This window comes from Drosophila sulfurigaster, chromosome 3 (assembly GCF_023558435.1).
Source record: "Drosophila sulfurigaster albostrigata strain 15112-1811.04 chromosome 3, ASM2355843v2, whole genome shotgun sequence".
Classification (NCBI taxonomy): Eukaryota; Metazoa; Arthropoda; class Insecta; order Diptera; family Drosophilidae; genus Drosophila; species Drosophila sulfurigaster.
In genome coordinates, this window is record NC_084883.1 from 41,758,512 (window position 1) to 41,786,192 (window position 27,681).

The 27,681-nt window shown below is 39.3% G+C and overlaps 6 protein-coding genes across 6 annotated transcripts; 2 read left to right on the forward strand and 4 right to left on the reverse strand.

Moving 5' to 3' along the window:
• Positions 1-3,629: 3,629 nt before the first annotated feature.
• Positions 3,630-4,439, reverse strand: LOC133840068 (uncharacterized). The gene has a single exon (XM_062271725.1). The coding sequence runs from the start codon at positions 4,437-4,439 to the stop codon at positions 3,630-3,632; it is 810 nt and encodes a 269-aa protein (XP_062127709.1).
• A 1,321-nt stretch (positions 4,440-5,760) lies between these two features.
• Positions 5,761-11,853, reverse strand: LOC133842171 (organic cation transporter protein). The gene is made up of 3 exons (XM_062275161.1): positions 11,206-11,853; positions 7,170-7,612; positions 5,761-7,086 (listed from the first exon to the last, which is right to left on the reverse strand). The coding sequence occupies exons 1-3, from the start codon at positions 11,607-11,609 to the stop codon at positions 5,936-5,938; spliced, it is 1,998 nt and encodes a 665-aa protein (XP_062131145.1). The 5' UTR covers positions 11,610-11,853; the 3' UTR covers positions 5,761-5,935.
• A 3,990-nt stretch (positions 11,854-15,843) lies between these two features.
• Positions 15,844-16,880, forward strand: LOC133842173 (brachyurin). Its single transcript, XM_062275163.1, has 2 exons — positions 15,844-16,436; positions 16,503-16,880. The coding sequence occupies exons 1-2, from the start codon at positions 15,875-15,877 to the stop codon at positions 16,811-16,813; spliced, it is 873 nt and encodes a 290-aa protein (XP_062131147.1). The 5' UTR covers positions 15,844-15,874; the 3' UTR covers positions 16,814-16,880.
• Positions 16,577-19,615, reverse strand: LOC133842172 (chymotrypsin BI). The gene is made up of 3 exons (XM_062275162.1): positions 18,534-19,615; positions 17,608-17,783; positions 16,577-17,550 (listed from the first exon to the last, which is right to left on the reverse strand). The coding sequence occupies exons 1-3, from the start codon at positions 19,064-19,066 to the stop codon at positions 16,865-16,867; spliced, it is 1,395 nt and encodes a 464-aa protein (XP_062131146.1). The 5' UTR covers positions 19,067-19,615; the 3' UTR covers positions 16,577-16,864.
• Positions 19,616-21,555: 1,940 nt separating this feature from the next.
• On the reverse strand, positions 21,556-22,901 carry LOC133843317 (protein tantalus). Its single transcript, XM_062276819.1, has 2 exons — positions 22,722-22,901; positions 21,556-22,651 (listed from the first exon to the last, which is right to left on the reverse strand). Exons 1-2 carry the CDS (start codon positions 22,790-22,792, stop codon positions 21,835-21,837), a joined length of 888 nt encoding a protein of 295 aa, XP_062132803.1. The 5' UTR covers positions 22,793-22,901; the 3' UTR covers positions 21,556-21,834.
• Positions 22,902-24,131: 1,230 nt separating this feature from the next.
• Positions 24,132-24,971, forward strand: LOC133841742 (serine protease 1-like). Its single transcript, XM_062274432.1, has one exon. The coding sequence runs from the start codon at positions 24,136-24,138 to the stop codon at positions 24,931-24,933; it is 798 nt and encodes a 265-aa protein (XP_062130416.1). The 5' UTR covers positions 24,132-24,135; the 3' UTR covers positions 24,934-24,971.
• Positions 24,972-27,681: the final 2,710 nt, after the last annotated feature.

A 27,681-nucleotide genomic window follows, 5' to 3' on the forward strand; every position in this document is an offset into this window, starting at 1 on the left:
TGACATTGTAGAGGCAAGATGGCATTTAATTATTTCCATAATTCGTTTTATTTGTTGTGATTTAGTTTCACTTGGAATTTTGTGCTTCTTGCCGGGTGTGCGTTGAAAATTAAAGAGTATTTATTTGTCAAAGTGAGAAGATAATGATAAGCATGTGTTTGGGTTTGACTAATAATTATCAATTTTTGTGTTGTTGTTATTTTGTTGAAGTAGATTTTTTCACGTCAAACAAGTGTATATTTAATATATTATTTTGTCAAAATTGCTTATTGCAATCAAGTGCTCGACTATGGAGCACAGTTAACTGTAGTTATACTTGCTACCCGTCGGGTAGAAGCGTCCCTGCAGTTCTGAGCGCTAGTTCGTTCCCTGCAGTTCTGAGCGCTAGTTCGTTGCTGGTGAAATAAGCGCTTACCAGGAGCCAGTCACTACTTACAAAGTGGCGTCTAGCCATGCGTTTCTTAATTTCCGTTTTTGTATGAAATGTCCGCAAATAGGGTCAATCGCCACCGCCTCGATTACCACGAACTAGTGAAATAGTGCAACATATTAGGGTCAGTAAAATAAGTGCTTACATTAGACCCCATGGAACGGCCGGTAAAATAAGTGCTTACATGGGACCCCATGGAACGGCCGGTAAAATAAGTGCTTACATGGGACCCCATTGAAGGGTCAGTAAAATAAGTGCTTACATCGGACCCCATGTAGGGGTCGGCCATTATAAATTAAAAAAAAATTTACAATTACAATTACAGTTTTTATTTAATTTTAATTTTTCTTTATTTTAATAAGACGGATACTTTTATTACTTTAAGGCAACTTGAGTTTTAAAATATCGTTTTTTTTGGAGCTGCAAGGCCTTTCTCAACTGGTCCTCAGTTATTGAATCTGGAAATAAAGGATTAAAAAGTCTTAAAAGATTAAAGTGGATAATGATTTTTAAATAATTATCTTTTAAAATACTCACCGATCATAACACCAAAGAAATTGTCTTCTTTTTTAGGCCGCATTCCCCTGTCATAATTTCTATAACGTAGATTTTCTGTCATAATTTCCACTTCCTCTTCTTTAGGCACATTGTCGCTTTCCACTGTAGAACTATGCATTATACTAACTGCTTGATATTCTTTTATTATCTGTTTATTTAATATTTTACACATTAAACATATAATGCATACATAAATTATTTTTTAAGTAACTCACCTAATAATTGATCGCGGATCCGCTTTGCACTTCTCAACTCAAATGCTTGCAATAATTTCATCATCTAGGAAACACAGCTGCGTTTGAGTAAAAGAGTAGCACAAAATAAAACAAAGACGCGTAAACAAACAGCGATGTAAAGCATAATCGAAGTTTTCTCTTTAAACTTGTGTATACTTTTTCCACAAAATAACAAAAACAAAAGCGATGCTTGCCGTTATTTTGTACTTATGCTTTAATGCGCATATATTTATTAACTAGGTGGTTCGACGTTCGATTACTATAGGGTTAATCTAGTAAGTACCCAGGTAGTGATCGACGAGGTAAGCACTTATCCAGGGCCAATCGCAAATTCGAGTCGACTAGGTGGTTCGACGTTCGATTACTATAGGGTCACTTTAGTAAGTACCCATGTAGTGATCGGCGAGGTAAGCACTTACCCAGGGCAATCGACACCTCCAGAACTGCAGGGTTGCTGGTGAAATAAGCGCTTACCAGGAGCCAGTCACTACTTACAAAGTGGCGTCTAGCCATGCGTTTCTTAATTTCCGTTTTTGTATGAAATGTCCGCAAATAGGGTCAATCGCCACCGCCTCGATTACCACGAACTAGTGAAATAGTGCAACATATTAGGGTCAGTAAAATAAGTGCTTACATTAGACCCCATGGAACGGCCGGTAAAATAAGTGCTTACATGGGACCCCATGGAACGGCCGGTAAAATAAGTGCTTACATGGGACCCCATTGAAGGGTCAGTAAAATAAGTGCTTACATCGGACCCCATGTAGGGGTCGGCCATTATAAATTAAAAAAAAATTTACAATTACAATTACAGTTTTTATTTAATTTTAATTTTTCTTTATTTTAATAAGACGGATACTTTTATTACTTTAAGGCAACTTGAGTTTTAAAATATCGTTTTTTTTGAGCTGCAAGGCCTTTCTCAACTGGTCCTCAGTTATTGAATCTGGAAATAAAGGATTAAAAGTCTTAAAAGATTAAAGTGGATAATGATTTTAAATAATTATCTTTTAAAATACTCACCGATCATAACACCAAAGAAATTGTCTTCTTTTTAGGCCGCATTCCCTGTCATAATTTCTATAACGTAGATTTTCTGTCATAATTTCCACTTCCTCTTCTTTAGGCACATTGTCGCTTTCCACTGTAGAACTATGCATTATACTAACTGCTTGATATTCTTTTATTATCTGTTTATTTAATATTTTACACATTAAACATATAATGCATACATAAATTATTTTTTTAAGTAACTCACCTAATAATTGATCGCGGATCCGCTTTGCACTTCTCAACTCAAATGCTTGCAATAATTTCATCATCTAGGAAACACAGCTGCGTTTGAGTAAAAGAGTAGCACAAAATAAAACAAAGACGCGTAAACAAACAGCGATGTAAAGCATAATCGAAGTTTTCTCTTTAAACTTGTGTATACTTTTTCCACAAAATAACAAAAAACAAAAGCGATGCTTGCCGTTATTTTGTACTTATGCTTTAATGCGCATATATTTATTAACTAGGTGGTTCGACGTTCGATTACTATAGGGTTAATCTAGTAAGTACCCAGGTAGTGATCGACGAGGTAAGCACTTATCCAGGGCCAATCGCAAATTCGAGTCGACTAGGTGGTTCGACGTTCGATTACTATAGGGTCACTTTAGTAAGTACCCATGTAGTGATCGGCGAGGTAAGCACTTACCCAGGGCAATCGACACCTCCAGAACTGCAGGGGTATTATAACGTTGTGCCTACAGAAAATATATGGAGCAGGCAGAAGAAGGCATCTCCGACTATATAAACTATATATATTCTTGATCAGCGTCAATAGCCGAGACGATCTGCCATGTCTGTGTGTCCGTCTAGATTTTATTAAAGATCTAAGTTCCTTTGTCTGTCAATCTGCTATATTTTGCACTCTATATTTTTATATTTTGAATGTAGTACTGTATCAATATTCCTAATTGTATCTTAAAGTCGATCATATACGACTATGCTTTCTTACGCCTGTTAATCTGTTTTGGCCTCAGAATTTACATTATAAAGCAAATTTTTATAAGGCAAAGTTTGCTGTTATCAGCGTAGTTTTTACGTGACGCTGATGGGTGAAGCCTAAATTGATTATAAACATTCTGCGTAAAAATAGAATTAACCATGCTTTGCTTTCACAATCATATTTCATTTTTTTTTTTTAAAAACTCAATGTCATATTTCTCTGAGGCGTTAAAATTTATCTGGCAGCATCGGAAGACTTCTCAGATCAAACAGATTAATCTCATAAAAAATATAGAGTTATAGTAAATTTCAAACATGCAATCACAATGCTGACAGTTTTTATATTGACACTCGACAAGAGCTAGAACTTTTGCTAAACTAAAATGAATGCATTAACATTTTTTATTTATTCTCTAATATTTATTAGTGCAATCCTCTACGATCCAACTGCATTCTTCACGATAGGCAGCTATGTATTTTGCCTCGAGCGTGTGTGCAAAATGGTTTCCTCTTTTCCATTGTTTTGAATCGCCGCCGCAGACTAAGGACTCGGATGTGGCAGCATCTTGGAGTGCCACGCCCTCCTGCACCGGTATCACATGAAACCAGTTGATTTTGTTTCGACCATACACGTTCGTTGTGAATTTCGTTTGCTCCGTTGTTATTGCTAAGCAGCGATTGAGAAAATGGGTACTCAGAAAAGCAAACTGTGTCCTGTTCTTAGCATCAATTTGCTTACGCTGCACTTCGAAGGATGCTCGTTCGTAGTTTCGTTCACGGGTGCACATATTGGTCGGACCTTGACACTCATAAAGGTATTCGTTGTTGTTGTTCGCCTTGTGCAAACACACCTTCTGCGCTGTGTACAGCAAACTAATACCGGACGGCAGACATCCGTATAATTTAAGACGCAGGGAGTACTCCACTTCCTCAACAAAATCTGGATGGATCGCCAACTGTTGAAGATTTTCCAGCACCGCTGCTTGCGCACTCGAATTTGACTTGATTTCGATGCGATTAAGCAGCTGAATGTTAATCAAGGCCAATTGCGACAAAGTGGCACCGTAGTTGTCAAATTTCCCAAGACGTTCAGCCAAAACCAGAGGAGATGTTGTAGCGAGCACCTTGTTGAACACCGCCTCGAATACATCAGTCGTATAATTCTGTGGACTGTGTTGCAAACATTCTATCGTTTCGATGATCGTTTCGGTGATCGTTTCCATTTCGAAATCGTACTTTTTTTTGGCGTAAAGCCGTAAAGACACATATGAAGTGCAATCTTCAATAAATTTCTGATAAACAAACTTCTTATAATCTGGCGTAATATCCAAGCTTTGCTTTAAGTTTTCATAGTATTCCAGAATATCTTTGGGATGATAAAACCCTAATTTTCCATGCCATATTTTCCAATATTTCCATAATTCCTCGTAGATGGCATTCTTCAGTTCCGAAGTCTGAACGGCGTTTCCTAATTCCAAAACTGGGCCAATATTCTTATAGTTGTAATTTGCTATAGTTCGAATTATAAGGTCCAGAGGGAGAGGACTATCCTCAGCAATAGTAGTCAATAAGGCACTCTCAAGATCAGAGCCTTGGGGCCTTGGAAGCACTTCACTAATATTTGTGCCGCTCGACAAGTTGTCTCCCCGTCCTAGAGATAGCCCAAGAATCAGCAACAGAACGACTCGCGATGTCATTGCGTTTTAAACTGTCGTCTCAGCTCAGCACTCATCACATTATAAGACTATTTTCGTTAAGGTTTTATCAGTTAGGGTCAATTTTGAAGTGACATTGTAGGGGCATATAATTTTTTATTTTTAATTAGTTTTATTTGTCGTGCTTTAGCTTCACTCAGAATTTTGTGATTTTGACGCGTGTGAGTTGAAAATTAAAGAGCATTTATTTGACGTCAGAAGATTTATGATGACTATATGTTTGAAATTTGTATTTCTCTTATTGTAAATACATTTGTAGAGTGGAAAGTAGCAGCAGTAGAATTCTTTTAAGTCGTTCTATAAAGACAATTTGTATATAGATTTTTAAATATAAATTCAATCTGATTGTACACATGGCAAATAGTTTATTTTGCAAATATGTTCCTTGTTATTTCAACAACAAAAATTGAACCCAAAGTTATTCAGCGAAAACATGACGCCATCTGGCGTATGTGTGGCCTACTAGTGCTTATCAACTAACAATCGGCGTGAGTTGTTCAACAGATGGCGCTAGCAAGTTTCGTCCGTTATATGGCGATTTCAAATATATATTATATATTTATTTGCCTTCGCCAAATAACGGACGAAACTTGCTAGCGCCATCTGAATTTTATGCAATTATATGCGATATGAAATTAATATAAATATATTTATGCAAAGCATATGTTGCTATTTAAGTGCAAAATAAGTGTAACTATTCAGAAAAAAATAGAGCGTATACTTAATATTTATGTTTGGTCAGTTAGTCACGTTCTTAATCAACTGTAATGTATTAAACTAAATTTATTTCATACAAATCAAATACAAATCAGTGTAATTCAATTAATTAATTAATTAAACTCCAAATTTGATCGTTAGACATTTCTGTTTATTAGGCCAAAATGGCAACGAAATTACTTAGAATTAATATCACAAGGTTGGACAAAGCACTTAATCACTACAAATCGAACTAACTGAAATGCAAAAAACTATAATTACTAACGCAGCTAAAACATACAAGTCGTCTACAATTTGGTGGAGTTGCGAGATTGAATCGATCTGCGCAAAATGCTCGAGCGCAGTTCACCGCGCGTGGATGCATTGAGGGAGGCTCCCGTTTGGGTGCCACGCACAAAAGCCTGGGAACGCACTTCTTCGACATCAGCGTTGCACTTGTCGTCCTCCTCGTCTAACTGCTTGGCTAGACAGGGGAAATCCCAGATGCTCTGACCACGTCCGAACTCCTCGCCATCGTTCAACGTCTGCGGCAGATCGTGATGCAGTGTCTCCGGCAACAGCAGGGCCAACAGTCCGCCAATAATGCCCAAGAGTCCCAAAATAATCAATGGCAGTGCCGGCGATATGTTGGCCAAATAGACCACAAATGGCGCTATAATGCTGGCCACATAGCCCATAATATGTATGAAGGCCACACCCTGAGCCCGCACCACAGTGGGCAATATCTCGGCGGCATACTGCAGACCAATGTTGTAGCTGATGTTCACAAAGAAGCGACCCATGATGGCCAGGGCCGCTGAGTAGACGCCAACGGGCACCACAGTGGCCAGCAGACTAAAGATGCCGCTGGCAACCATCGAGCCGCAGGCAAGCCAACGACGACCGAAGCGATCGAGGGTAACCGTAAGCAACGTATCAGCTGGTAGCTCAGTAAAACTGGCCACGGTAAACGTGAAGAAGATGTCCAGACCCAGGGAGCCCACGTTACGCACATGGCCATCGAAGACGAGAGATATGGCCATCCAGATGACAATGAGCAACAAGGTGGTGCGACGCAAGCGCGGCGACTTGAATAGATCCAACACCGAATAGCTGGCATTCTGTGCCTGTTCCTGATCTCGCATCCGTTTGCAGCTGTCGCCAAAGTGCTGATACGTCTGCAGCGGTACTTGGCGTCCATTGCGTTTCTCCAACTTCTTCAGTATGCCAATGGCTTTATCTACCTTGCCCTGGGAGACCAGCCAACGTGCCGACTCGGGCACAACAAAGGGCGTCAAGACGGCCAACAAAAGCGGTGCCGAGGTAACAATCGTGAGCAGTTTCCAATCGGCCAAGTAGTAGGCAATCCATGGCAAGATGCAAGCGGCGCCCGTAAAGAAGATGGCAATGGACATGTTGGCAACAAAAGTGCGATACTTGGGTCCCACATACTCCAGCACTAAGAACAAGAGAGAGAGAGAGAGAGAAAGAGAGAGGGAGTTGATTATGCATTCAAGGTGAAGTGCAACGAGTTTCACTTACCCAATATGTACATCATGGTGAAGCAATTGTCAAAAGCGAATCCCACAAAAAAACGCATGATGGCAAATTGCCAAAAGTTGTTAACAAATGCCGTTGCCACGCCCGCCACCAGACCCATCATATTGCAGCTGATCAGCGCTGGAATGCGGCCAAATCGATCCGCCACCCAGCCAAAGAGTAAGCCACCGACAATGGCACCCAAAAAGAATATGGATTGGGCATACGTGGGCAATGCGGCATCATCGCACACCCAATTCTGTTCCGTGGCCACCGTGGAGTAAGGTATCTCGGTGAAGTTGTATGACCAACCATTGCGGCATTTGACTTGCGGCCATTTGGGATCAGCCATAATACGTCCCTGGGCGAGAACTTCCGTATAGTTGACATCGTACATGTAGCAATTGTTGTACTCTCCCTTCACCATGGGTATCGAGAGTGCCAGTCTGTGGGAGTTAAGAAAGGTGCCACAATTGTTAGTTTGGTGGTTTTCAATGTTATTCATTATTTTTGTTATTGTTTTTGTGCTTATAGAGTCATTAACACATCGAGGGTCACAGCCACAACCCCAAAAAGACCTGGGACAGCATAATAATCTCATGATCTTGACAAAATCCGCTGTCTGCAATTGTCTACGTGTGGCAAGCACAATATTCACACTCGCATTCGACTCAACTCGCAACTCGTATTCATGTGTCTAAATTATATAAAGCCATGCAAGATTGATGGCTGCACACCACACACCGCACACTCCGCACTCTCCCAGTCAGTGACTAACGATTGATCTGTCATGCGGGAAACGCGCCAAGTTTCATTCGGTTAAATTGCCAATTTTATGACGGATTTAACATTAAACACTACAATAAGCTCTGATCAATGGATTTACCCTAAAGTAAAGGTAAAGTCGTTAAAGTTTGATAGCTAAAAAGGTCTTTAAATAACATTCATATGAATTATTTAATAAAAAAAACGTGTTTCAATAAAGAAGTATTTTTGCACTTAGTTTCTATAATTAAAGATAATTCTTTTAAGTTCATATATTACTTGTAAGTTTAAAATTTATATTCTGAATTAAATTCTGTCAGTTTTACATTCTTGATTTAAAATAAATTTTTAGATTTTAAAAATTCCCAATATTTTTTCAAAAAATATTCAGGTTTTAAGCTTGATTGAAGATATTATTCTTAATTTATTTTCTTCAACTGAAGCTGATCATACTAATGATTATTATACCATCGAGTTAACTCTTTAATTTCATAATATATTTCATCAATTTTCAGTTGCGTCTACTTATCTGTGTCAAGCCTATCGAGCTGCTTGACACTTTTGACATTAGCAATGATTAGTTCGATTGACACCTGATAATCTTCTGTAAATAATATACACACGTGTTGTACCTCAAACTAATTTATTTGTAGTGCTAAAAGTTAATTAAAGAAATTGTCTAAATACTAGGAATTTGTGTACTCGTCTAACTGATCAACAATAAAGATTGCTGCTAGTTTGATTATTTGTGTAATTAGTCTTGCCAGTTAGAATATCATGATTGATTTAAATTTAGATTGGCCTGCAGGAATAATAAACATTTCTTTGCGAACTTATATATGTATGTATTTAGCAAGTTATTCAATCTTTTAGAGATTTTCCCACAAAATGTTTTCATATTTAAGTGTGCACCTTTCACAAAATAATTTTTAATTGATCTAAATGCTAGCTAAATTTACTTTTACTGCCAATGAATCAAGTGTAACTCTTATACAGTATAAGACTTTCTTTCGTTGCTCATGTAATAAATAGAAGAGCATTTGAATTGCAGCTTGCAATTTCTCTTTGGCTCTCTCTAAGTTTTTGGATGCGGTAAGTTTTGAGTCGTGTTTGGCGTCGCCACACAACATTAGTTAGTCAGCCAGTTAGTTAGTTAGTCAGTCAGTCAGTCAGTCCGTTATTTAGTAGGTATTTACTGTGGCTACCACGATTATTTCACTTGTGCGTTGCTGTTGTTGTGGCTGCTGTCGCAACATGCGCTGCTAATTAGACGCCCCTTGCTGTTGCCCACTTGGAGTCGGCGTTGGACGACTGGCTGCTTATCTAACTGCCACTGCCACTGCCACTGTATTTGAATTTGCCTTCGCATTGAGTACCCAACCACACAGCTCCTCACTCCTCACTCCTCTCTCTCTCTCGAAAAAGATTCGTAAGGTTCTTTGCCTTATTAAGCCGACCAAGTCTGACTAACAAAAACCAAAAATGAAAAAAAAAATGCAAAAACATGAATAAAACCAATCATGGCGCAAGGTTAGTCGGCATTCTAAGCCATTCTGAGCACTTAGACGAGTTAATGACTTTGGTCAGAACACTCGAATTTTGTTTCGTTCATTCGTTTTCGTTTTCATTTTAATTTAGTTTCAATTCAAACCAAACACGTTTGCTATGTGTAATTTGGCTAAGAATTGGCAGCCTTTGCATAGAATACATAGAAATCGCATTTCAAATCACTCAAAGTGTTTTTTTTTGCAGTTTCTGTTTAAGTTTTAAACTGTGGTAACTGCCCAGTTAGGGCACGCAACCCAAAAACCGGTCGATTTCAAGGCAATAAATTCAATAATTGTCGACCAAAGTCAATCGAACATAAAATAGTGCAAGTTGAAATAATCGATCACTGTTTGTTTGCCTTTGTGAAAGTCATGCGAATCGCTTGGCTTCAACAAGTATACGCACCGTGTGCGATTTCCGGCTGAAAAGTTGACAATTACAGTGAAAGGGGTGGGGGGCAGTTACATTGAGATATTTGGAAGTAATGTGAACGCTTTTAATTAGAACAACTTTTACAGCATTTAAAGGCTAACTATCGAATAATTTTTAATTGCTAACAATCACTGCAAAAATGATTTTCAATATCACATCATATCTATTATATTTATCTGTATCTAATTGATTCTGGCTTGAAAAAACAATGCTTAAATTAACGTATTTGGCAAAAATTGTATGCAACATTTTAAAACAGTTTCAACTTAATAATCAGCTAAAGTCGGATTAGTTAACTGTACAATACGAGTTTTATAATATCATTAAATCGAAAATAAACTTATTGATTAAAACTGAATATCACATCTCTTTCATTTCTTTGAATTCAAAGTTCGTAAGCAAAACAAAAAAAAATTCCATGTTTCAACTACGTAAAAGTCTTCCTCAATAACAAATCAGACTTAGCATTTTGGGCAAATGCAAAAATAAAAGCTTCAAAACGAGCTAAAATTATCAACGCTTGATTTGCTTTCAATTGTTTTTGTATTTTTTTTTTGTATTCTGAAGACATTCTAATTTTAGAAAAGATAATAATAGAATAGCAACCTTCGCCATGGATTTTGTACTTTAACCAAGTTCTTGGCTTCGTTCGTTCCTAAGTTCTTTAACTAAATTCAAGGTCGATACTAGTGATAGACATTATAATTCCCATCATCATCGTAATAATAATAATAATAACAATTTTATTCAGAAAGAATATGATGTTTCCTCAACACTTAACGGTTTCCATAGTAAATTAAAATTGATTAGCGAGTCAAAATGCTACTGCCCATTCATAAAGCATCATAAAGATTATCATAACTATAAAAACAAAAAAAAAGAAACAAAAGCAAACAAAATCAGCATAAAATGCACATCAAATTATGCTCATTCGCTTCTAATGGGATGCAAACGACATTCCGAACTAACCGAAAGTGTTGTGCTTGAATGTTATAGTCAGGTATATTAACTACTGTAGTAATTAACGCGTCGTATATCAACTTTTATAAAGCCATTACGTTGGATAAGCCCCCCACACACATATACACATAGAGACAGACAGACAAAGTCACATTCGCAAGTCGGTTACGTGAATTTGCGAATCGCGGAGTTGTCGTAGATTTTTGTCGCTGTTTTTTTTTTTTTTTTTTTTACCAAATTTTCACCTTGACGGGAAAACCCGCTGGGTTAGGACTTTGTTGAATCACGAATTCATTCAGATTTCGTTTAGTTAGAATTCGTTTGTGTAACTCACCTGGCTTCCACATCTAGGGCATCCAGTTCGGGGACATGACACCAATGCTGTTCGGGTATGAGCGTGAGAAAGATTTGCGAAAAGTACACAAAGGCCACAAAGAACGAGAACGGTATCATGAGCAGAAAAAGTATCTTTTGTGCACGTCCAAATTCCCCAATCATTGGCAGAATGTCATCGAAATCGATGGTTGGCGCTGTGTGTGCATCTGGCTGATCAAGTGCCTTTTTATTGGATAGATGCAGTTGCAGTTCCTTGGTGTTGCCACCGCTGCGACGACGCGGCAAATTGTCAGTAGCAACAGTAGCAACAGTATCTGCACCACCTCCGCCCGCTCCATGTGGCTGCTCTTCGTGATTATATGCTTCATTGACGAAGTATGCTTGCTTGGCCTGACCTTCCATGTTTCTAGTAGTAGTAGTAGTAGCAGTTGTAGTCACAGTAGACACAGTAGTTGTTTTTTTTTCCTTTTTGATATCGACCTTGCCGTATCTATGTCACTTGTCGAGTTGTGCAGCTTGTTGAAGCTTTTTGCAAAAGAAATTCACTTGGCCGAACACTATTTGATTCACACAAAAATATGCCAAACACGAGAGCTGCTGACGGCGCACGCGCGCGTTTCCGTTTATGTTCTTCAACTGAACTGAGCACGCGCGCCGGATGCCGTTTTTATATCAACCCCGAGTCAAGTGAAGTCGAGCTCAGCTCAGCTCAGCTGAGCCAGTAAGCCACTCAGTCAGGTTGACAAGCGATCGAGCTTCGTTAAGAACAAGAAATTTACCGATGTCGATGTCGGTGTCGGTGGCGATGCCGCTGCTGCTGCTGCTGCCACAGCCGGCAGCGAAAGTTCAAAACGCACACAGCTGGCTCAGCTGTTCAGCTTTTCTCGCACAGCTGGCAAACCGGTTTTGTCGCACCGAATCCATTGCGATTCATTTTCGATCGCATCGATCCTAATGGTCATTGCGGCCAGAGCAGTCGCATCACCCGCAAGTGTCGCTGGCTGTTGGCATCTTCTTTAGATTATTTTTAGGTTTTTTTTTTGCGAGGCTGACCAAACGACGACGCTCCCAGATCGGAAGAGGCCGGTGTGCACGTGAATCATGCCGCAACAATGAACTGCGCCAAATGGCCAAAAAAAATTAGCATAAAAGACGGCAAAAAAAAAAAAAACTTTGCGACTCTAAAACGTCAGAATGACCATTCATATTTTGCTGATACGAGCAATGCAATTATAACAGCAAATACCGGGGAATAAACCTCCCCCGATTTTCCCCTCCTTAGTTGTTCGTCCTGAGTCACACGCACTCACGCCCTGAACCCAGCCTCAATAAAATCCCCTCAGAATACCTTTCTTTTTTTTTTTGTTTTTGTATGAAATTTATGAATTTTTGTTGTTGTTGGGTTGCATTTGCCCCCGGTTTTGAAATGTGTGTTTTTGAGATACAGATTGAGAGATTCTTACAGGTCTCCGACGGTTCGGTACGGTTGCATAATTAGTGGTATCTGGAATGTGATATCTGTTATTTGTGCGAATTAATAAGCGACTGCTTAAGCTTTATTCAAAAACATGTTCTCATTATACCCTGTAACTTATGTGTGTATGGCCTCAGGAACGGGTATGTAAGGGTAACAGGCAAGAGGCGCGACTGTGTGTGTCCGCCTATAAAATGCATATATTATGAAACGACTGCACAGCTGCCTCCATTTTACCTTTTAAGGGGCTTGTCTTGAAGACCAAGCTAACGACAAAAGGAGGCAGGATTGCCAAACTTAAAAATAAAACGATCCATTGGCGTATACTTGCCTGTCATTTAGCACTTTAGCACATTTCGGAAAGTTTCATTGGGATTGGATAATAAAAAACGTTCGAATTTGAAAGATGAAATACACTGAGAACTGAGCTAAGTGGGTATAAAATACTATTTGTCTGGATCTAACTTATTTATGATTTCAGTTTTTAACTTATATAAAAAATGCTTATTAAAATATGTATGTTTATTTTACAATGTTAAATATCTAGTGCTTGGAATGGAATCTTTTACTCTTAAACATTTTCATTTAAACAAATAAGTACATTCCCAACACGATCTATAAATATATATAGAAGTGATCTTTTCAGTAAAGCTTCCTCTTCCTTCCCTGTTATTCGTTTAGGATATCTCATACTCAAGCGAGCTCAACTGCCGCATTCTGCACTTGTTACAAGTGCGAAAGTTGTTGTTAAAACAGTTAAACGCGTCTAAAATCCAGTTTAGTCTGGCTAGTTTCAGCTTTAACTTTAGCTTAAGTTTGAGTTTCAATTGTTGAATTACTGTTTGCTTTTGTTTTTGGTTTTGTTTTTGTTTTTTGTGTTGAATTATATTTTAATTTAGTTACAATTCGCTTGTTTGCTACGCATTTAATGTTTTAATTAGCGCCGTTTGCAGCTAACTCAAGGACAATGGCATTCGATGTCGGTCTCTCGACTGAGTTCATAGCACCCCGCACTTGAATTTGATGGAGAACAAGTTGAAGTTGTGTGTGTGATCTATTCAGATCTAAATAGCATCGTATGGCTAATTATTTTTGATTTGCCTTTATTTCGCATGTTTCCCTGCCACCAGTTGGCAGGTGTCATTTGATATATTTGTCCAGATCTGATTTTAGAAAGTGCATAACATATTACGTATACGTATGTGCGTACGTTTATTTCACCAGATCGCGCAAAGCTACAGCTAATTGATGGGCAAACATGTCACAGCTTATTGTTGCCCAGGAACAGAGCTTTATTATATCTTAACTCAAAAAGCACACGATTATACGAGTTAACACTCGTTTATTTAAATGGTTTATACGTCTTAAGTATTAACAAGTTAATCGTATTTTGTCAATAAATATAATAACACAATGCGTACTGATACTTAGTATGTATATAAATTAATAAAAACATGATTCAATGCGCAGATGTACAAATGCACATCAATTGAAAAATGATTCATAAGGCTTATTATGCTCTTGAGATATTTATCTTTATTCATAAAATGTATTTATAAATATGTGAAATGCTTAAGGAATGCGTAAACTTCAGAAATTGTTAAGAAATGTAAAAATTAATTTAAAGTAACACAAATTATATAAGTCACCATTTAGTTCCAAATTACAATAATTATATAAATCTAAGAAAGCATTGATATAATAAATTAAAGCACACTTCAATGAAAACGGTTCCAATCTTTTTCTTATCTCAATCTTTAGTTTCTCAATATTTACTATTACAGAAAAAATGTTTTTATGAAATCTCATTGGACTTTCTTTCTTTTTGATTAAATAATAGTTTCTTTTAATTTTGTATATACTTTTCATTTAAGAATAAATAAATAAGTAAATATGTAGATATGAAAAACCTTCCATCATAAATGACATTATTATTGCATTTAATAAACTGAAATAAAATAAAAAATATTTTATTTTAAATTTTTAAAATTTAAACTGTTGATTTGAGAAGCAACTTTTCACAAAAGATAATAAAATGATGATTAAACTTGACCTACACAATAAATTGCAATAGAAATCATTCGAGTCACTCAATTTTAATCAGTTCCGAATCCGAAATCTTGTTCAACACTCTTAACAATTATCAGTTGAAAAATCTGGCCAATCGTAGAGCATTTCAAGTTCGTTTTGATTGCTGTTTGATTAACGGCTTTTGTTTCTGTGCACTTAGATTGATGTAACCTTCAATTGAACAAACAAATACTTTTCGTATTAAAACCATTTCCGTTTTAATTCTTGGTTTTCTGCTTGTAGTTTATGAAGTATTATTATTTAATACCCAAGAGCATAAATATGCATAATAGCGTTTTTTCTCAACCAGTTTAACAGTTGCTGTTTGCGGGAGGAGGGGCAAAAACAAAAAGTGTTTAATTAAAAGTCAATTTGAAATTGGAATTGGGTGTGAGGAAGTGAGTGCACATAATGATCATTACTGTAGACATAGTCATCACTGGAACGAATTTAATCAATCGAAATGTACTGCGATAAGAGCAAATTCTATTTCAAGACGAATCAGAAATAAACTCAACAATATTTGCAGTTCTTATCTAACCTTTGATCGCGTTAATCTCGAAGATTAAGTTGATGTTTAGCTTTAATTTAGTGAAATCTAATGAATGAAAAACAACAGCTGAAATGGAAAATCTGTGAAAAAAACAAAATGATCTTACGATGAATTGTGAAATACTCATTTATTTAGCACAATATTTATTTTTTCTTTACTTTTGTTGTTGTTACTGTTGAAATGTTTAAAGATGTCGCCAAACTAATTAGAGCTTTCGGCTGAACAATATTGATTTAATCTATTTACATTGGAAATTTACCATTTAGGTATAGCTGTGTTCGCTTTACGATATGGATTATCCCTGAATCATAATGGAAATGCCAAGCACGCGCCTAGATCTAAATTGTACTTGTCACTATCATTGGTCAAAGATTATACTACTTAGTAGTCTGAGCTGTGGCAGGACTATCACCAAATTGTAAATCAATTGTGGTTTCTAGCCATGATAACCCTGATAAGCGGCAAAGCGCTTTAGCGATAGTCCAAGATATATGACACCCTCGATTTTGTAGGTGACTTGCCTATAAAAGTGTGTCCAAGTTGGACAAGTTGAATCAGTTGAAAGTCAACATGAAATTCGCCTGTGCAACCGTGCTCCTGCTGGCCGCCGTTATTGGCGCCCAAGCCTCCGTCGACTGGCAGTCGGTCAAGTCGATGGACATTGAGGTCGATGTGCCCATCTCCCATCGTGCTGGTGCCCCGTCGGGACGCATCACCCGCGGCGAGACCGCCGGACGCAATCAGTTCCCCTACCAGGCGGGTCTGTTGCTCTACGTTGCTGGAGGCGCTGCTTGGTGCGGTGGCTCCTTGATCAGTGATCGTTATGTGCTCACCGCTGCCCATTGCACGGACAGTCTGACCACCGGTGTGGATGTCTATTTGGGTGCCTGGGATCGTACCGATGGCAGCGAGGACGGACAACAGATCATCTTTGTGGAGACAAAGAATGTGTTTGTTCACGACGCTTGGGATGCTTCGCTGCTCCGCAACGATATCTCGCTGATCAAGCTGCCCGTGCCCATTGAGTTCAATGAGCACATTCAGCCCATCAAGCTACCCGCCAAGTCCAACGCCTACAACACCTATGCCGGCCAACAGGGTATTGCCTCCGGTTGGGGCAAGATCAGTGACTGTAAGTGATCAGTGTAAGCCACGTAATAGTTTTTCATTTGGATTTGCTACAACTTCCCATTTGCAGCTGCCACCAGTGCCACCGATATCCTGCAATACATCAGTGTGCCCATCATGAACAACTCCGGCTGCTCGCCCTGGTTTGGCGGTGTCGTCTATGAGACCAACATCTGCATCAAGACCACCGGAGGCACTTCCACCTGCAACGGCGACTCTGGCGGTCCCTTGGTGTCGGCCGAGACTGGTGAGCTGATTGGTGCCACATCCTTTGGCATTGCTCTCGGCTGTGAGGTTGGCTGGCCCGGTGTCTTCACCCGTGTCACCTCCTACTTGGACTGGATCGAGGAGATCAGCGGCGTGACCAACAGTGGATTCTAAATGCCAAAATGATCGTTTGCTTTTAACTTACAAAATAAATGTTTATTGAAGCTACAAGAAATAATAATCGGATTCCGATTTGGTTTTCGATTTTGATTTGGATTTTGTATGGGGACGTCGTGAGCTTGCGATGGCAAAGGACACATCATCCTCGTTGCTCTCATCCGATTGCGGCAGCGGACGATGCACGTCCAGTTCATCGGGTAGATCATCGTCACTATCGTGAAATTCTGAATGATCAAACTGCTGGGTTTTGCGATTGTGTCGCTCCTTGGCATAGTTCTTCACATACTGATCGAAGAAAATGGCCTCCGTGGTGTCCTGATGCGAATGCACGCCCGTCTCATCGCTAATCCAGTCCAGATACGATGCCACCTTGGTGAATGCAGCCGGATAGCCACGATCGCAGCCATAGATGCTGCCAAACGACGTGATGCCCACCAGCACACGTTTCTTGGAGTGCTTACGCTGCAAGACGAGCGGACCACCCGAATCCCCATTGCATGTGGAGCGTGCATTGCGTCCGCTGGTGCAGATATTTGTGCCGCGAAACGATAATGGGAAGTTGCGCTTGCAGGTGCGATCGTCGATGATCTGCAGTTGCACGTAGCGCAGCACATTGCTGATCGCATGCACCCCAGTGGCATAGCGACCCCAACCGGACGCAATGCCCAGCTTATTCTTAAAGCTGCGATACTCGTAGTGACGCTTCGGCAACTGTATGGGATGAATGCGTTCTGCAACGGGGAAATTTCATTAGTTGTAGCCACATTGTGAGACACTTTAACACTCACCATTGAAGCTGACCGCGTGTGGCAGACGTATGAGTGCAATGTCATCCTTCAGTCGCTTGGGATTCCATGTGGGATAGATGTGAAAGTTGCTGCTGGGCACCATTAGACGCACCTGACCCGACTCCTTGGCGTTCTTGATCTCGTTGGCGCCCAGAAAAACCAAGGCGCGCTTAGCCCTGCCATCAGAAGAAAATAAACCAAGTGGGGAGAGTTTTAAAGTCTTATGTTAAATATACAAGGAATAAGGAATGATCAGTCAGCCAAAATGTCTAGCTATATTTTATTTTACTTCAAATATTTTAACTATATTAAATATTAATGAACAATCCTTGCCTAATCAAAATTTGTATTAGAAAGTAAATTGTTTGCCTTCATTTTCTTTTATTGTATGTTAATTATATTTAATACATATAGTAATTACTATTATCTGCATTATATAATAATATATAATCATAAATTGAAGACTCTTTATGTATCAATAGAGCAATGCCGGCGTTTCAACTGAAATATAAATTCGAGTGGTAGCGTTTTTTGTGGCACCTTTTGATTCAAAATTTTGAAGAACAATTGGGAAAATTATTGACAAAAATAATAATTAATATTAACAGATCACGATAACTTATAAAATCCTAGTCTGATCCCTACAGGAACCCAATCAGTAAGTCAAGGCTCAAATATTAAAAAATTTAACAACATTAAAATGAATTCATTAGCATCAGATAATCTTAACGTTTCTTTTCAATAAAATTATAATTTAATTATTATTATTATATTATGCCATTTAATTATCTTTTTTACTCAGACATAGTATAAAATAAATATTACTATTAAAATTTTGGAATTAACTGCGACTATTTAGGTCTTCAAGTATTCCCGACAAAGTAAGATGGAAAAAACACCCCTTCAACAAGATGATGGAAACTTACATGTCCACGCAATGTGCCGCAGTGAGCACATGCTGATCGGAGATGAGGGAGCCACCGCACCAATAGAGACCCTTGGGACGCTGCAGCAGCATGCCCACCTGGTAGGGGAAGCAGTGTGGATTGCCGACATCGCCGCCAAAGATGCGATCCATAGCCATGGCGCCCTCAGGCAGCATGCTGTCGAGCAGCGGTGTTGTCTCTAGGTTCAACACAAGTGGTTCGCGTTCATCGGCCGATGGCAAATTATCGCTATCGCCGCTGTTATCGGCTGCACTGTCGATGCCGCTGCTGCTGCTGCTAATGCGACTGTCGTCATTGGTGGCGCTCATTTCCGCGTCCAGTTCGGCGGACAGTGATGTGGTTGGTGTCTGTGACAAGGCCATGCCAAACGGGCCCGGATACATGGACACTAGATACATTGGCTTAACCTGTTGCCAGTCCAGCGCCGCTGCTGCGCCGCCGACTTGCAGCAGCAGCAGCGCTGTTAGTTTGGCAATAATTGCAACAATTGCTGATTGTAAACACATTTGCATTTGCGTTGCCTTTTATTGTTGTTTCTGGCAGCGGCTGGTGCACGCATTTAATATTTAATTCCAATTTAATTGACCTGCACTCTGCACCTTGCTCTCTCTCTCTCTTTCACGATGTTTGCTTCCCCGTTTTATTGGATATTTTGTTGGTTCACTTGGCCACTTTTAATTTCGAGTTTCCCGTTTTGTTTTGAAAAGCCGTTACGTACTCCACTCGCCACTTGCGCGCACCCCTCACACCCCCTCAACACTAGCACTTTATCTTGCGCGTAATATTTTGCCTTTTGTTTTTTTTCTGTGTTTTTTGCTTGCAACTTTCATGCGGAGTTGGGACTTGTGAGGTTTTCGGTCAGCGTCTCGCTTCCAACTGTGGCCTCGCGCGCATGTTGCAAGCATTTTTATAAACTCTCTTGCTACCATTTCTTTGCAACCGCTTTAATTATTTCGTCTATTTTGCTGCATTAATTTGACTGCGCAGTCAGCGCCGACGTCAACGACGACTGCGCATACTTTCGCAGTCAGCGCGCAATTGCATTTGATTTGCGTTCGTCGCCATCGTTATCGAATTCGCCTCTTTCAATTTGCATTCGCTGCGAATGTAAGTTTTCGCCTGCCACCCGCACACCTACATCAACTTCTGCATTTCTCATGCCCTTAGATGACGTTTGCATACATATGTGTGTGTAAAGTGGTGTCGCCATCTTTTTTTAAATTCGCTTTTCAAGCTCTGTTTCGCCTTTGCACCCGCAATATTGTTACCCCGGCGCTTTGACAACCTTTGTCGCATTTTTCGCTGCATTTGGCATTCAGTCGAAAATGTGCCGTGCCCTTAGACGCCGCACACCGGTCGGGTCGAATTTCTCTATGACAACGTGTGCGTGTTTGTGTTCGTTGTGTTAGTGTATAAATCTTAACAAGCGTCGCTATCGCCGTTAACGCTGCGGTTGACGCCGCGCTCTTGTTGTTGTTTTTACCATTTAAATATGAAAAGCAAGCGAAGCTGTAACTCTAGTTACTTATCCCCTACTTGCTTTGGTGCTATTACATCACGTGTAGATGTATGTGTGCGAGAGTGTGTGTTGTGGGCAATGCGCAGCATGCGGCAAAATGCTTTCATTGAGAAAAAGCTACAATGTTGTTGTTGCTTTTATTGTCGGCGAAACAACAAAAATATTACACGATACATTTGTCTTTTGCATTTTTTTCATACTCACATCTAAATTAATACCGCAAATAGCGATTACATGTATAATATGAGTTGACAACAACAGTGGGCGAATTTATAAGCAGTCCTCAAGCACGACAAGTAATAGGGCTTAAGTTGCCAGAGCTGCCCATAGTGCGGCGGCAAACAAGATGGCAGCTCCACGTGTAGTTTGAAGGTTATTGCCAGGGCATTTTTGACATGAGGAAGCGAGACGGAGTTCGAGTCGCAAGACAATTTTGATTGCATGTCGCCATTTGGAGTATTCTTAGCAGGAAATCAAATGTGCATTTCGATAACTTGTTGCATGTATTTCTAATTAAATTAATTCGTTAAAAATAACATTAATTTGGTGTTGAAAGTATTTCTTGGCATTGTTTTCGCCTATTTAGGAAATTGCGGCTTACTTTGTCTGCCTAGCGAAGCAAATAAATCAAATCGTCTCGCGATCGGTGATATGTTCGAATGTAATGAGGCTACAATAACAATAACAAAATACAATCAGCGCCAACGCCAGCAAATAGCAGCAACAACAATAACAGTAACAGTAACAGTAGCTAGTGGTGTCGATTATGCAAATGTTTCTGCGGCTAGTGTTTATTTGTGTTTTTTTTTTGCTTTTTGTTCAATGGATTTAAAATACTCTTACCCGGCTGACTTGACAATTTATTTGTACGGTTGCAGCACAAGCTAAGGTAAGTGTTGAACCTTTAATACAGATGTTCTTTTGCTGTTAATCGTTACCGTTCTAACTGACAGGGTGGTTCTAAGCAACAGGGTCGCTGCGTTAGTCTTAACAGTGGCGTATAAAATAAGTTGTACGCTTGGTTATATGTTGATATGTCAGGGAGTTAATTCGTCGTTGTTGTGCATTATGAAGTGCAAACAAAATGTTGCTTTCTTGATTTGTTTTCCAACTGTGTTTCGTGCTGTGCGTCGATATTTAATGCATAATCGGGAATTATGATTACCACTCTTGCATGTTGTACGTACTCATATATATTTAATAATAATAATAAGCACATACATTATCTTTTTTTTTGTATATTATTGCACTTGTTAATGCATTTGCCGTTATCCAATTTAGCACCACGATCGTACTATTTACCAATTGATTGGTATTAGTAAAGCGATTGTATTAAAATATGGTTGTGTTTTCTATTTATTTATTTATTTGTTTGCTTTACTTTTGCGGCAGTGAAAACAATGAGTAGAGCATTTTCACGCATTTCCCTATTTGGTAAGATGATAATTTATTACAACTATGGTTTCATACAATTCTACCCCAATTTTTCTTTGCATAGGAATCGTTTCTCAGAATTGTATTCTTGCTTAATTTAATGATAAATGATATACTACGATTAATTGGGTCGCTACGCAAAATGATTAAATTATTTTCATGCTCCACAGCACTTCCTATATCTCAATATGTATTGGGTTATTGGGTATTATAAATAAATCTTATATAAAACATTACATTACATTGGTATCAGTACATTTGACCAACATTCCCAAGAAAACGTGGGACATCAATGTGGTTGGTTGGTCAGCTTAACTATTCTTGTGGCTACTCGAAGACCGCTGATGGCGTGGAAAGCGGCGGCAGTTGCATGTCGTCCATGAATGTGATGGCAGCAGCTGATCCAGAGGCAGCAGTGGCAGTCTTGCTGCCGCTTGCCCCATCCACATCGACATCCTCCTGCTCCTCCTCCTCAAACATGGCGCTGTCGAGACTTTTGTTGAGACGATCATGGAACTCGGTCATTGAGATCTTCTTGAGGGCAAAGCGTTTGCCAAACGTCTTCTTCACCTTCAAGCGTCGCTTCTTGATCAGATTCTTGTTCTTGTGCAGACCATCGTTGAACGAGATGGCGCGACGTAGTTTTCTCGATCCGAACTTCACCAGACGCACTTGGCTGGTTATGGCGCCACATTCCTCACTATCGTCCTCGGCATCGGCGGCATTCTCATCACTCGGCTCCTCGAAGATCGTCTCTAAATTGGCGGGCGTAAACTTCTTCATTCGCTTGCTAGTGTAGATCTTCTCGATGCTCTTCAAAGTCTGTTCGTTGGTGTGCAGCGTTTCCCGTCGCTTCTTTTTTGCTGGCTTCATGATGGCGCTGCATACACGATTGAAATTGTCCTTGGCGATGCGAGCAGGCATCCGACGTCGCGAGACCCCACCACGTTGCTGACCGCGTTGGCTGCAACAGCTGCTGCTGCTGTCGCTTTCATCGTTGTCCTCGCCTCGACTTAGCTGTGAATCGATCTCATCCGATTGATCTGTGTCGCCGCTTTCCGACTCCAACATGGCATCGGGCGGCGAGGAGACAGTGTGGCCAGGCATTGGCTTAAAATTCCAAGTAAAGTTATTGGGTGCAGAACTGCATAAAATAAATTAAATAAAAACAAATTGCAACTTGCAGTGTGTGCTTTGACTTTTCTTTCGCTTACCGATTTTCTGTCAACACAACCTCCTTGGGCTGAAAGCTGATTTTGGCAAAATTGTGAACAATGTTTTCCATTATTCAATGTCTAACATTCTGTTGTTATTGTTTCAGATTTAATTTTCGTTTGTGCTAGCCACTTTGCGCTTGTTATTTACACTTTTTCTTACAAAAATAAGAAGAAGAGCTTAACACTGAGCCAAAATGTTGTTTAACATAACGATAACTCCATTAACATTGGCGAATTGGCAATCGTAACAGTTGATACTTATTTCGATTTCTGAAAGCTACTGCGAATAAATACATTTTCAAATAAAAGAAGTCTCTTTTGAAATATTCATTGCTACAATTCCAGAATTAATAAAAAGACGGTAACTCCTTTACTTCTGTCTATTTTCATATACCAAAAAATAGGCTAAATATGCAATAATGCATATTTAAAAATAAATATTATGTTAAATGTATAAATTGCATTCAACATTTTAGTATATTTTGAAGTAAAAAGACGCGTAAACTCGAATAGGTTGTTACTTCAAAGTTTTTCTTAAATTAGTGCCGGCAATATATTGTTAGACTTCTAAAGAATCCTTCTATCACCTACATACTTTCGTTTGCGGGATCGAAAATGACAAACTAATATTCTTGTATACGTTTGGAGGTAGCCCACCTGGTACATGCAAAAATCTTATACCAAAAAGTGTATTTTTAATATTTGATGGTCTCACTCTTACTTTCTGTTAACTTAAAAATTGCATGTTAACTAATTATCGATTGCTGCATCATCGATAAGTTTACAGTGTCAAATGCAATGTTCATTTAATTTCCTATAGGTGGCGCTCAAGTAGCCGTTACGTTTAAATTCGTTTTGAAGACCTCATATTATTTTTATTGAGTTTATTTCAATAAACTATAATTCACTGTCATTTAATCATTTGGTAAATGCTAATTTCAGTTTCAGTATAAACTTTTTGTTTTGCGAAGAGGAGAAATATATTAAGTCTTATTATTGAAAATTAGTGACATTTAATTTGACCTTTGATGGCCTACTTTATGTATTATTCGTGATATATGTATATGTAATTGAAACTTTAATAGGAAAACAAATTCGTGTTGCGAATTTTCGAGAAAAATTTAATTAACAAATCTTTGGACTTGCCTATTAGAATTTAAAATATTTCTTGATTGTTTGCTGGTGAGCTTCGATTAGTAGACGAATCTGTGCTCTTCAGATACGCTATGGAGTGGGTACAAAAAAATAAGAAAATAAGATAATCAAGAAAATTGATTGGTGGCTTATCTACTTATATTTTTATTTCTATCGTGTGTATTAATAACTGCATTTCTATCAATAAATGATATGATATGAATTTACTATAAAAACTGTAAACTCGAATCAAATTCATTCGAGTTAATCGTAAAACATGAAAGTGTTCGTTGTATTGGCCTTGGCGCTTGCCGCCGTCTCTGCGGAGGTATTGGAGCAAGAATACCCCAAGGACTTCCCCAAGTCCACTAAGATCCAAGGACGCATTACCAATGGCTATCCAGCCTACGAGGGTAAGGCCCCCTACACCGTCGGTCTGAGCTTCAATAATGCCTGGTGGTGCGGTGGCTCCATCATTGCTCACGACTGGGTGCTGACTGCTGCTCATTGCACCAACGGTGCCGGCTCTGTGACCATCTTCTACGGTGCCACCTGGCGTACCAACGCCCAGTTCACCCACTCGGTTGGCAGCGGTAACTTCATCCAGAACCACAACTGGCCAAATGTGAATGGCAACGATATCGCTTTGATCCGCACTCCCCATGTCGATTTCTGGAGCATGGTTAACAAGGTTGAGTTGCCCAGCTACAACGATCGTTACAACATGTATGATAACTGGTGGGCTGTTGCCTGCGGTTGGGGTGGCACCTATGATGGTTCTTCTCTACCCGATTGGCTGCAGTGCGTCGATCTGCAGATCATTAGCAATGGACAGTGCTCTCAGACCTATGGCAGCCTTCCCGATGGTATTCTCTGTGTTGCTACTCCCGATGGCAAGTCCACTTGCTCTGGCGACTCTGGTGGCCCATTGGTGCTCCACGACGGCGCCAAACTTGTTGGTGTTACCTCCTTCGGCAGCAGTGCTGGTTGCCAATCTGGCGCTCCAGCTGGTTTCACTCGTGTCACCGCTCATCTGGATTGGATTCGCGACAACTCTGGTGTTGCTTACTATTAAACATTCTATCAAAAATAAATAAACGACATGCATACAAAGTTATAAATAGCTCTATTGATTTCAGCTAGAAAACATTCTTAGATACCCGCTACACATAGGGTAGAAGGGTAAATTAACAGGAAATGTTAGGGTAACAGATAGTAGGAGGCATCTTCATCTGTCTGACCTAGATCTCAGAGACTATAAGAGATAGAGAAATAATTCTTATTGACAGCAATTGTTATTTTTGAGTCGCAATTCTTGGTTGTACAATATAATAACGGATAATAACTGTAGATAGCTACAGTTTAGTGAACTTGATTGTGATACCCACTACAAATATTTAAAGAAACCAAACGGTATTATTTTTAAAGTGTGCCAAATTAATATATTGCGGAGTTTTAAAATATACTGAAGTTTATATTTGGTAAATTTACATACTATTTATTACACTTAAAATATTTCATGGAATATCAAATATGCTAGATTATCAACCAAAGCAGTTAAGAATCGACTGCAGCAGCCGTTTTTTTTTTGGCAATATAAAAATATTTCTTAAATAAATAAATAACTTCCACAATTTTTATTTGATCGCAAGCAAATTTTGAGGAATCATTAAAACAGACAGACGGTCCGACGGACATGGTATATGTTTGTCGTCTGGGCTGGTGATGCTGATCCTAAGTGTGACACTATTTACAGTGAAAAAGCAGCACTACTTCTTCCAGCAGAACTGCGATCGGCTAGCTGCATTTCTCATGTGTATTCTTGCTCTTCTTGCTCGTGTTGGTGGCGAAGCTTGTTAAGTGACAGCCAAAATTATAAGTGTTCGCTTCGCAAGGAAACTTAATCCATATATTCGAAGTACTTTACTAATTTAAGAAAGATTTTTTTGACCGTTTGGTGAAAATCTACGTAGTGAAGATGAGGACGGCAAAAGAATTACACCGAGCTGGGAGAAACAGTCAAAGCCAAGTCCCTTCCATTTCAGAAGTGAGCGCATTGAGTTCGCGAGACTCAACATCCGGTCAAGAGCAGCACACTGCACAAACATCGGCGGCCAATTTGACGTTTCCATCGACAGTCTCAACATCCAGTCTAGAGCAGCAGACTTCAGGCAAATACGCGAGGTTGACGACGACGAATTATTAATTCTAAATGCTGTGAATGGGACACGATAGCCTCAAGTCCAACCAGTTCCTAAGCCTCGCCAATTCCTAAGCGTCGCCGTCGTCCCGGCGAGATTACTATACTCTCGCATAGTGGTGTGAAAGTAATTAAGTAATTAGTAAAGAGCCTAAGAACACAAGAACAATAGGTGTCAAATTTAAAGTAAAAAGTGCGCTAACATTTGAAGACAGACATCTTGTTCTTAAGATGCAATATTCATCTTTTATTGAGGAATAGTTGAAGCTGGACAATATGTCGCGTGTAAAACCTTTAAGCCTAGCAAGCATTTCCTGCCACACCACTGCGTACTAAAGGCCGATAGTACGACAACAAAGCTTCGAGTTGTCTTCGATGGATTCTTTAAATGATGGCTGGCCGTCTTTCAAGGGACCGAAGATTTTACATCATAATACCCGGAAGACGTACTAACCGAAAGGAGCAAAACAAATTTTTGTTTTGTTTTATTTTTTTTTTAGTTTTTTAAAACAAATAAATTATTGAATCAAAACAAACAAAATTTATACATTTAATTCAATAGCATGGTTGTTCCATAATAAATCGTATACCTCCATGTTCCTTAGCATAAGCTAAGGCGTCAGCTAAAACTAACAGAGAATAGTGAGTATGTAGGAAACTTCGTGTCGCTACTAGACACACAAGCAAGAGTGCCGATCACTGATAAATGCCTACTTTTCTAAGTTTATGTTTAAGTCAAGTTTGATACTTAAATTTGTTGGCATTATTTCGCTGTATTTTTTTTTTATAAGCGGAGTCGTTATAACCGAATTATACTGTACTTCTTCGTGGCGCTAACAATTGATATATAGAAAATGTATCGATGTGTGCGCATGGCTTTATCAGATAGCTATATCAAAAGGCTTCGTCAAGAAATAAAGTTCAATCGCTTCTTTTTCGCGGTCGGCTAACCAATTAAACCCTTCCTTACGATACACGTAATCCTATTATATTGCCTCGACGGCATCCCATTATAAAAGCAATCATAAAAGCAATCTTCGCATTGGAGCTAGGCCTTATTAGCAAAAATTTGTTTGCAATATTGGCCAATTGGTGGACTACGAACTGTGTCAAGGCATCGGAGACCACTGTGCTCAAACCGAGTATGGCCAGCCTTTCGAAGGAACGTCTTCTAAATTCTCGCGCCTTTGCAATTTGCGGAGGTGCCTACTGCGGGCCGTTGTACTACAAATCCGAAGTTCGTAATTGAACCTTAATCAAATGTTTCATTAGCGTATTCATCTGCTTTGCTTGTAAGGTTTATCTTGAGTTGATGAACGATTTAACAACTGGCGCCTTTCTGGTAGCGCTAAAAAGATTTGAATCGCTTCGCGGGAGGCCGAATCAGATTTGGTCCAATAATGTGACTAATTTTGTCGGGCCAAAAATGAATTACAGGATGTCAGGAAACTTCTCCTCAGAGATCCTCATAAGTTGACTTCTTATGAGGAATGTTTGTATAATGAATAACGTCGAGTGGAAGTTCATTCCTCCTCGTTCCCCGCATTTTGACGGATTGGGGGAAGCAGCATTCAAGAGCGGAAAGCACCATCTATATCGCTCTGTTGTCCGTTCTCAATTTTG